The 11,172-nt window shown below is 45.7% G+C and overlaps 1 protein-coding gene across 2 annotated transcripts; it reads right to left on the bottom strand.

Annotated features, from left to right (window-relative positions):
• Window positions 1-203: 203 nt before the first annotated feature.
• On the bottom strand, window positions 204-10,970 carry zbtb18 (zinc finger and BTB domain containing 18). Of its 2 annotated transcripts, XM_034551982.1 has the most exons (3): window positions 10,457-10,970; window positions 8,055-8,164; window positions 204-5,160 (listed from the first exon to the last, which is right to left on the bottom strand). In XM_034551982.1, exons 2-3 carry the CDS (start codon window positions 8,068-8,070, stop codon window positions 3,446-3,448), a joined length of 1,731 nt encoding a protein of 576 aa, XP_034407873.1. In that variant the 5' UTR covers window positions 8,071-8,164; window positions 10,457-10,970; the 3' UTR covers window positions 204-3,445. The 2 variants fall into 2 exon arrangements, with proteins under 2 accessions (XP_034407873.1, XP_034407874.1); XM_034551983.1 differs by lacking the exon at window positions 8,055-8,164.
• Between the last annotated feature and the right edge of the window lie 202 nt (window positions 10,971-11,172).

Genomic DNA, 11,172 nt, shown 5'->3' with positions numbered 1-11,172 from the left:
ACATAAGACCAACATCTCTGATTTGTCCCGATATCAAAATGTGCTTAAAAAGATGGAGTTATTTTTGTACAGAAGCGGTGAGGCTTCAACATGAGCAGAAATACAGAGATATTGTTGGTAAAATTACTCACGATGACATAAAGTCGAGTCATGACCGATTTTATGTTGTCCGAAAAAAAGAAAAACAGAGCTTCACACAAAGGTTGAATTTCAAGATTCTTATAATTTATTGCAGTTTGCACACAATTTAAAAATGTCAACAACAGCACACCAAAAAATTACAAAACTAAACACAATTAGAATTTACTCCCCGTGAGAAAAAAAAAATCAACCCAACTATGATTGTCAAAGCTAAAAATGACTAAATCTGAAAAAGAAAAGGAACAAAAAAGAAAAGCAAATCATTTTAATCTCAAGAGGGAGCAAATATATCTGAATATCTGAATCAAAATCGGCTTGTTTTTTTTCTCCCCAGACAGTGATTGTCCTTTTTCAAAACAGACTCAGTCTGCCCCATCTGTCTTTCCATAAACTGTCTACGACATTTGAACATTTTATTTTTATACCTTGCTTTAAATTATAATTTTTTTAAATCCCCCCTTTGTTTTCAAGTAAGCACAGCAAAAGATGGAGATGTTTCGTCGGGGTGGCTACTTCACAGCGTCGTGAGCGGTTGACATCGCTCCCACAACTCCACCCCACGCTCACACTTTTAAAAAATAAAATAAAATATAACAGCCCGGACTACAGCAGTTTAAGGCGGTCAAGTACAACCAGAGGAACAGAACAACAAAAAAAAAATCAAAAAACAGCAGTAATGATGAAAACAACAGCAGGATGGAGTGAGCCCATATGCAGAGATGCTGCCAGTGAAGAAATAACGTTTCGAGAAGAGGAAAAAATTAAACGATGCGGTGCAAACCGCCGCAATGGCACCCACACTGTTGCCTTGGCAAAGCCTGTAGGTGCCACCAGATGACAGGGCAACACATACAACCACCCCACCCACCACATGCACATCAATGGGGGCGTGCACACACACACACATATAAACACACTGAGTGAAGGGGAAATGTGGAGCGTTCACTTTTCAGTACCTCTGTGTCAAATGTTTTTGGATTGTATAAACGCTTGACCATAACTTTGAGAGTCCAATAAAAAAAAAAAAAAATTAGAGATACAGAGGTTTAAAGAAAAATATTAAACTGGCGTCGCCCCCCAAACCCAAACACAACATTCACATACAAAAGTGAGAGTTCCAATCACATGATCAAAATATAATAAGACATCATTTATCGGATTAAAATTCAATAAATCCCATGAATTTAAGCATGAGCTTAACAACTATTTCCGAATGCTCTACAGTATCAAATACTTCCATAGCGTCAGAAATGTGTTTTTTAATAAAGGCATCTTTTCAGCAAAAAATCTGATTTCATGTCTTTTAGCTTAAAAAGGTGCATTCAGGCATGCCAATTCGTTCCCATCGATCTCAAAGTAAGGATTATGTTTCAAGAGGAAAACACACACACACACACACACACACACACACACACACAGACGTCTTATCACATTCACGCCACTGCGTCTAATGGGGGTTATTGTACTGAATCAGCACGGCCCGCTCAGCTCTGCGCAGCTCGTGACAAAGATATCTGACCTTTCAACTTTCAGCAGGACAGCTCAGTTTCAAGCCTTTCCTTTTTTTTTCTCTCTTCTTTTTTTTCCAGAGTCGCATAACTGCACTCAACAGACCTGAAGTAAGTGCCCAATGAGCAGAAATAATTAAGAAATGGCTTCACCGCGCCTGGAGCTGGAGAGGACGGAGACATGAGAGGTGGAAAGCGAACACACAGCAGTGGAGAAATTGAACGCCTGAGGAGGAGCAGGAGGAGGAAGTGCTGGGTGGATGTAGATCTTCAGTAGGTTAAATTGACTGGTAATAACCAAGCCACACGCTCATAAACACACGCACAAACACACGCAGCAGAGAGATCAGTGCATATACACACAGGCTTAAAATGCTTCATCGTATCGCTTCAACATCCGACGGAAACACATTCGGTAACATTCTTCTAGGAGCCCAGCGACAGACCTACGAGTAGAAAAGAAAAACTTTTCACTGTCAAAAAGTGTTATGTTCAAACATCTCCCCCCTCCCCCCCCCCGATGCAAAAACCACAACTTAAAGATTTTAAGACAAAATCAAATGTTCATGCATTTTTTTTCCGTAGTCGTGAGAATAATATTCAGTTTTTCAACAGACCGCACCCTGGAGTAGTATTCACAAAGAAATGAAAAGAAAAAAAAAGGAAAGGAAAGCCTGTTGTCAAATATTTGATCAATTACAATGTGTACAGTAATACAGCAAATTCACATTTTTATTTTAAAATATACAGGTGTGGACATCATGCAACAACAGCAGGTCCCATTACAAAAAAAGTAATTTAAAAAAAGAAAAAATAATAATCATTAATTTAAAAAAAATAATAATAATTAAACGGATTTAGGTTCTAAAACTATAGCAGAACAATATACAACAACCTTAAAATAAATACCTTTTCAACAAGAGATGTTTTAAAGACTGCCAGCTAGATTTAAGAAAAAAATCTATTAATAACAATAATAATTATTATAATAATTTGTAAAGGTCTTTTCATTTTTAGAAAATACTTCAAATTGATTTTAAGTGAAAAAAGGAGGCTGTGCATTGCATGAGTGCCATCAGTTAGTCTGTCAGTCGGTCAGCTTTACCCTGAACACACAACACCAAAGAGCTTAACAAGTGAAGCAGGGAGCGCCTCGCCAACGACACCTCTATGCCAGTAGAAAATAAAATGAATACACACAAAACACACTCATACACACTCACGCACGTCAGGTGAAATTTTTGCCAGAGTAGTGCAGTATCGCACACACACACACACTTCTTCAAACTGTGTGTGCGAGGCGATCACAGTACCCGTTTAGTGTATTGTAATTCTTTTTTCACTTCAGTGTGTTCGACCTGAACTCCTGCGGTGGTGTTTGCTGTCTGTGGAACTGGGACCGAGACGCTGGCCAGCGTCGGAGTGTTGTGTCTGAGATGAAACACACGAGAGTGAAAACTCTTCAAGAAGGCGAGACGTTCTCACTGGGACCCATTTTCTTTCGACGCAATAAAAACCACCAAACAGAACTTATGCCAAATAAAAATAAGAGTTCAGAATAAAATAGAATACAACAAAATTACCCCAAACAGCAACAACAACAACAACAAAAAAAAACTCAGTAGTAACATTTTCATGTGCTATTAAAGTGCAATTGAATGAGATTTTGCGACACACAAGAACATGACTCACTTGAACCCCAAATATCAAACTTTGCCACCTCCTTTTCACCTCTCCACGCCTCACTGCCCTTCTTTCACTCTCCGCTCTCGTTCCCTTCATCAAACATAGTGTTTCTACTTCCACAGTTCCTGGGAGCTGTCCTCAATCGCCCAATCCCTGACATTGGGCAGCGCCAGCGGTTCGCTCTTCACTGACAGCGAGTTGACCAGTTCGCAATGGAACTTGCGGATGTGTCGGTAGAGGTCCCCGGACTGCGTGAAACGCCGTTCGCACCACTTGCAAGCGTGCGGCTTCTCCCGCGTGTGCACCACTGCGTGGCGGCTGAGGTTGTGTGAGTATTGGAAGCTCTTGCCGCAGGTGGTGCAGGTGTAGGGTTTCTCACCGGAGTGTGTCCGCTCGTGGCGCTTCAGCGTGTACATGCAGGAGAAGGTCTTGCTGCAGATGGTGCAGGTGGGCACGTTGACGTCTCCGGCGGGCTTGGAGCGGATGCCCTCCTGCTCCCTGAAGTGGGAGCTGAGGTGAAGCTGGAGGATGTGCGGCGAGGGGAATACCTTGTTACACAGCGGGCACATGAAGATCTGGGTGTGTTGCGCTGACAGCATGCTGGAGACGTAGGGCAATAGGGAACTATCCATGCTGGCCACCTCGGCCTGGGCGCGCTCATTTTCTCCCCTCAGTACGTCCTCGTCGTCTGCTGTGGCCGAAGGCTTTTCCTCGCGCTCCAGCTCTGAGGCCAGAGAGGCCTCTCGCAGGGCGGACAGGTGCGCTTCCAGGCCGAGCCTCCGCTGGGCCGACAGAGGCCCTCCGACCCTGTGGTGGGTCAGGACCCCGTTGACACTGGGAACCGTTGCCTTGGTGATGCCACTATGCTCCATGTCATAGTCCCCACCTCCGAGTTCCTCATCCTCATCTGAAGCCACACCCCTCTCCACCTTCACCCTCACAGCCAATGGGCTTTGGAGACGGTCTGGTGTAGCAGCTCCGCTGAAATAGGACTGGTGGTGGTTACTGTGGTTGCTACCGGCAATTGGCTTGACCGACAGGTCCAGGACACAGTCGGTAGCATCATTCGACACCCTCCTGCCCCTGTGCCCTCCACGAGAGCTCACGGAGCGATGGGACCTCTGTGAGAGGGATCCAGTGGAGCTGGTGGGGCTGCCGGCCGGGGAGAGCAGCTTTCCTCCCTCGCCTGGACCTTCCCCACCCTGCATCTCCGCCTCGCCATGCCCTGGGCTGGTTCTAGCAATGGCTGGTGTCCCTGGTCTGTCTGCAGACGGCAGCCTCAGCCACAGTGGTCCTCTCTCGGCCTTCCCCTCGTCATCTTCATCACTGTGCAGCAGGTCTGCTGTAGCAGGCCGGCCTGTGGAACCATCTGATAGGCTGTCGGCCTTATCGGAGCAGCTTGACCCACCGTCCTCTTCTCTGCGCGTGCTGTCTGCCTCCGTCGTGGCCTTCTGCTTCAAGCGTTTCTTACACACCTTGACAATGTCATACATGTGCAAGTAGCTGGCCGCTGCCAGCACATCCTCTACGGGAAGGTCCTGGAACTGCAGCTTGCCCTCATACATGAACTCCAGGAGCAGGGAAAAGGCCGGGGCTGTGACAATGTCGTTGTTGAGGTGCACCACGTCTCTCTTGTCCAGCTGGTCCTTGTAGAAGAGGTGAAAGTACATGCTGCAGGAGGCCAACACAGCCCGGTGGGCCCGAAACTGGGCATCGCCCACCAGCACAGTGGTGTCACACAGGAAGCCCTGATGCCGCTGCTCGCTCAGACACTGGAGTAAATGTCTGCTGTGGTCTGGGAACTCCATCTTGCCGTCCTCATAACCTACAGAGACACAGAGACAGAGAAAGAGTTAGATACGTCTGATATAGCTGTGAAGTCAGACTGGACATTTACACCTAATGTCGACTTTCAAAAAAGTTCTGAAATTAATTAATTCAGTTGTTCTTTTTTAAATAAAATATTTCTTAATTTCAGGGTTTTGTTTGTTCAGTGAAGATAAACACACGAAACCACAAAATGTAAACGGAAAAGTAAAAACCTACCAAAGACAATTTAAATTCAAAGACGATTGGGGATGATTTTGCAAAAAAATAAATGAATTATATGAAAAGATCAAATTCTAGTTGAGAGATCAGGACACTCTATACATCACCATTTAGGTTTTTGGTTTTAACAATGCAAATGATCTTAAACAAGAAAATATAGAAAACAACAACAGAGATGCAAGAAAGAAGAGACAAACGGCAAAAACACATTCACGAGTGATGCTGACAGAAACTACAGAGAAGAGGACGAACGAGCGAAAAGAAACACATCAGGGAAAGATACGTCAGTAAAAAAGAGGTACAAAGAGGAATTCCTTTACACATAACAAGTCAATTAAAATATAGCGGAAAACGCAAATATACCACGTATATATTTCAAACGTGTTTCTATATTTTATGTATACTAGATAATAACCTATGCACAGCCACAATTGTTTTTTACTCACAAGCACAGCATCAACACAAATATTTCTGCTCAAATTAGAAAAACACCACGCAGACAGTTATGCAATTGTTCATTTGTACAACGATGCCAAAGGGGGATTTATGTCGTTATTTACGTTAATACGTCAATAAATGAAAGGAAACAGAAGGGAATACTGATGATAATTACAATTAAAAAGAATAACAGTCATTAAAGAACAATCACTAATTCAATTGTGACCCACAGACAGACTTAAAGTCAGGTAAACCAACAGCGACAGATTCTTCTACACTCCGTCTCTCCGTTCTCTCTGTTTCTCTCTGTTTCTTTCTGACTCCTCTGCCTGCACTCCTGGATTGTCGCTGCTCCTACGCTGGTTATTTTTATTAACCCACTTTGGCCTGGCCTGGCAGAGCCCTTTTAGGTAACCGGCTTTCAGCTGCACACACTGTCCTCACGTACAAACACACACACACACACACACACTTAGTACCAGCCTACCTACCAACCACCTCCACAGGCTAAGTCGAGCAGGAAAACTGGCCAATTGAAAACCAAATAGCTTGTCCCCCGTTTAACCTGCGAGCACCGGCTTTAGGTGTAAGACGAAGGGGGGAAATTAATCAAGTATCCTTAAAAAAAGAGTTGGTAAAATGTATCTAGTTGATCAAATAAATTAACAACTAAATATGGGATGACAGAAGGCGATAACAAGACTGAAATCTGTAAAATCATTAAGTCCCACCTGTTAACCAAGTCGATCTGTCCTGCCTGTGAAAATACATCGGCCCCGCTCTGCCCTGTGTTAACCAAAGCAGCTAAATCACCTCATTTGAATGAAACTAAACCAAGAATGTCACCGTGAGTGTGAGAGACTGTGTGTCGCGTATATATGTGTGTGTGCTCGCCCTCCAGCTCGTTCAGACTGCTTTAAATGAGGGGGCTTACGGGGACAAGGGTGTACCACCTCCCACCTCCACCACCATCCCCCCCGAACCCCCACCCCTCTGTCCGACCAAACCCCTCCGACCGCCACCTCCTCCTTCCACACACCATCCGTCACTCACACACTCCTTCCCATCTGAATCTTACAAGAAAAAAACCCCGCACATCCGTCCCCTAGTAGAAACTGCCCTCTTCCTCGACCCCCCCACCCACCACCACCCAGAAGAGAAGATTTACAATACAATCACTGTAAGTGCCCTGCTCGTCACAGCATCAATCCTAATCCTTAAAGATGGCTAAAAATAAAGACGGTGGTGGCGGCGGTGGGGAGGGAGCCGCCAGCGGAGGCTCAGGAGGGCAGCAGCCCGTCGCCCGGCCCGGCCAGTTAGCTCAGGCAGGGGTCTGACAGAGACACACAGAGGGGCAGGGAGGGAGAGGGTGAGAGAGAGGCTGGGATGGCCGGGGAGGGAGGCTTACCCACATCTGATCCAGCTGACGGGGGCCATATGGCAGCTGCTAGCCAGATAAAGAGATTAAGACTAGGAGGGAGTGCGATTACAGCTGTCTAGCCAATTCAGGCAGCTCAAATCTGCAACTTCTAAATTAGTCTCCTCTACTCCAGCCGACAGGAGGGGAAAAAAGACAGCACATGCTTTCAAGTAATTTTACAGAGTTAGATTTAACTGAAAGAAAAAATAACAACAACAGATAAAATGATTAGGATTAACTAGCAGCTAATTTTATTTTCTGCTTAAAGACATTTTTTTCCCTTTATCAACAAAGAAATGTATTTATTTTTCTTTACTTAAATTACACTAATTTAAAGAATTATAATATATATACATTTTTTATTATTATTAAAATGTCAAAAAAGCATACATTTGAATTAATATTTCACTTTTTGTTACCATCATAATAACAATAACTAATACTTATATTTAAAATAATGTTTTCTCAGTTGTAACTTTGCTTTCAATTAACGAGTGTCTGAACAAAAAGCTGTGCACCACAAAGAGCAAACAAAATACAAAATGTCAGAGTTTTAAATGCAGCCCTCAAGACTACAAACTTAAAACACAGCGGCGAGCCTCCCGGACTGCAATTACGCCTCAGACCGGCAGCACCAACACGAGTTTACCACTCACCAGTAGCTCCACATAGCGCTCACACTGGTTTGACACACCGGAGAGCCCCACAACAAAACAGAATAACTACTCCACTACCCCGGACTCTCCTACTCTGTTCACTTTGCCTCACACGCGCACAAACAAACACACACACACACGCACACAAGACGATACCTGCAGCAGTATGCATCAACTTGATTAACTCCACTGTAGCAGAATAGCTGGGCTCTCTGGCTGGGAATGGCTGTGTATCTCTTTCTCTTTCTCTCCGTTGCTTGCTCTCTCTGAATCAATGAGTGGGTAGAAGAGGAGAGGAGAAGAAGAAGAAGAAGAAGAAGAAGAAGAGGGAGGCAGGCAAAAAAAAAAAACGCTGTTCAAACTGCGAGGGACAGATGCAAAGTGGAGGAGATGTTGGAGGGGGAACGAGATACCACCTCCCTCCTCCCTCTCCTCCTCCTCCTCCTCCTCCTCCTAACTGGCGCTGATCGGCAGCCACAAACACACACACATACATACACAGCGTGCGCATACACACACACACACACACACAGTGCACTAACTCTCCCAGGCTGCCGCTGAGACTCACAATAAAGGACTGGGGAGGGGTGGAGGCAGTGGAGGGATGGAGGAGGAGGAGGTGGTGGGGTGGATGGCAGCCTGTCAGCTGCTCTGACATCATCCTCAGATGGAGATGCTACCTCCAGCTGTGCTCTTTCTACAGCCATATGCTGCCTCCTCTACACTCCTGCCACCAGACTCCTCTTTCATTCTACCAACACCAACACCACGCAACTTTGTCTCTCTTTCTCCCCCTTTTTCTCTCTCTTGGAGAAAAAAAACAAAACACTGGTCGACCAAATGCATTGCTGTTTTTGGGGGTGGGGTGGTGGGGGGGGGGGGGGGGGGGGGGGGGGGGGACAGAAAAGAGTTCTCACTCACCAAACCATGCAACCACAACTGCCCAAAACTAACAAGACAATAGGAAAGGGAGTGGTTCGTATACATAGGTTTGGAGTAAACACATTTAGAAACGTTTTTGCTCATTTTTAAATACCCCTGTCTTCCTCTACATGCCTCTGTCTCTGTCCAATAACCATAAACAAAGGCCGCCGACACAGCACATTTGCAACTGACAGACGCACGCAGCTGATATTGTTTTCCACTTCTTTACGGTTCAGCGCCGCAGCCTCGTCTTGTATTCATTCATTCACACACACGCACACACACACACCGCCCCCCTGCTCGGACCCTTCGGACAACTGACAGGAACAAAAATGAAATGAGGAAACAATGAGAACATGTCATAAAGAAAACCTAATGGGTGTAAATCTGAAACTAAAGTATACAACCATGTAATAACCCGGGGAGAAACTTATTACAGCGGCCTTATTTTACTTTCGCTTTAGAGCAAGTTTTACAGCCATAAGCCACATTTTCTTTTCAATATAATTTAGTGCCGGATTCTCACAATAAACCCTTTAATAAAGTTTAAAAGACTAACTCAGCATACCGGTGGCCACTTTATTACTTTATTGATGCGCGCACATTGATCACAACATACACATGTTTTTTTTAAAGTATGTCGTGCTAAATAATATGATTATTTGTTTCATAATGCGTCGTGATCAGCAACACGTGCAGCTTGTGTACGTTAATTACAAACACTTCTGGATAAAATAAGTGAACTTTTCTTTCAAATTCACCAATAATTCACCAGTGTAGTAACAAACAAAAAAAGAGGCTAAATAGTTTTTTTTTTAACGGTGTAAACATTTGATCGACTCCAACAATGTGTAATAAGCTCATGCAAACATTCCGCTCTGCTTTCAAAGTCTTCAGACATTAAATGGCACGACTTCAACTTTAATTAACTTCACCACTGGAGTTTCAGTTAGCATCTATAATTACAGTGTTAGAAACTAAGGTGTCGCCGCACACAACCGACGCACCACTTCGACTTCTGTTTGACTTGGACACATTTCAAATACCGTGACAGCGCTGCGGTCAACACCTTGACACGCACGAGTCTACAATGCGATCAATAAGTTTGTAATAAATCACACCAACGCGCGCGTTTAACTTCATTTAAAAGCAAACCCGACTAAAATGCCGACCGCGGCTGCGACCGTTCGTGGTGCTTCGTGTCCGTCGAGGAAACGAGTCAAAGTGATGAGAGAACAAAACTAACAACAGCACACTTGTGAGCAGAAGACGTAACAAACACAAACGGACACACACACACACACACACACACACACACACACACACACACACACACACACACGCGCGCGGAGACACACTGACCCAGGCAGCTAGCTACAGCCCGACCGTGGCTAACAAAAGTAAAGCCAAGAGGCTACAATGTTGCGCTATTTACAGTTGTTCCGAAGGCCCCGGTGCTATGACAACAGCGACTAAAACACCGAGAAGGGAGAGACAACATGGCAACTATTAGTGTGCGGAGACAACACAGTAATGCTAAGGAAGGTTTAGCTACTTTTCCCCCCCTCCGTAACCCACCCTCGCTCTCCTGAGCCTCCTTTAATCGGACTCCGGTGTTAAGAGGCAGCACTTACAGACAACACGGTCCAACGTCTCCGCCGCTTCCTCCGTCAAATCCTCCTTCCTTCTTTATTTCTTTTTTCCTTCCTCCGGAGACAAAACTAGATTGACTTTGGACTAATTTCCATAACAGGCTGCCGAGGCGAGCGGGCGCAGGGACGGGGAGTCTAGCGCTCTGCGGCGGCCAGATGTTTCCGAGCTGTTGCTGCTCAACTCGGGGCTGGGAAAAAAAGGAGGCGAGTTGACTGGCACGGCGCGGAAGCCAATGGTGCCGGCGAGGAGGCAAGTGAAGGCAAATTGGAAGCGGCCCTCGCACAGAGGAGAGGGAGGGCTATGTCTTCTTCTCTCGTCGGCGTAGGTTGACACCAGGCAACAGCAGCAGCAGCGGCGCGCACAGTGAGAAGGCAGGGGAAGGGGAAGAAGAAGAAGAAGCTGGGCCAAACCAACTGGTTCTGCGAGTCAGTGAGGCGGACTGGCGCAGCGGAGAGCGAGAGAGTGGAGAGCGCGCGGTGCGGCCTGGGTACTGTAGTCAAGTCAGGAGCAGAGGGGGCGTGGGGGGGCGTGGGTGTGTGTGTGTGTGGGGGGGGGGGGGGGGGGGGGGGGGGTGTTGGTGGAGGCGGAGCTGATGTGAGCAGGTGCACCACCTTGACAGGAGGTGAAGAAGAAAAGAAGAAAAAAAACCTCATGCTAATGCATTGTTAAAATAATAACAGCTTTTAGTTCCACGATG

The sequence above is a fragment of the Cyclopterus lumpus genome, chromosome 15, assembly GCF_009769545.1.
Source record: "Cyclopterus lumpus isolate fCycLum1 chromosome 15, fCycLum1.pri, whole genome shotgun sequence".
Classification (NCBI taxonomy): Eukaryota; Metazoa; Chordata; class Actinopteri; order Perciformes; family Cyclopteridae; genus Cyclopterus; species Cyclopterus lumpus.
Note: the sequence above shows the minus strand (reverse complement) of the source record. Positions and strands in the feature narration are given on the sequence as shown.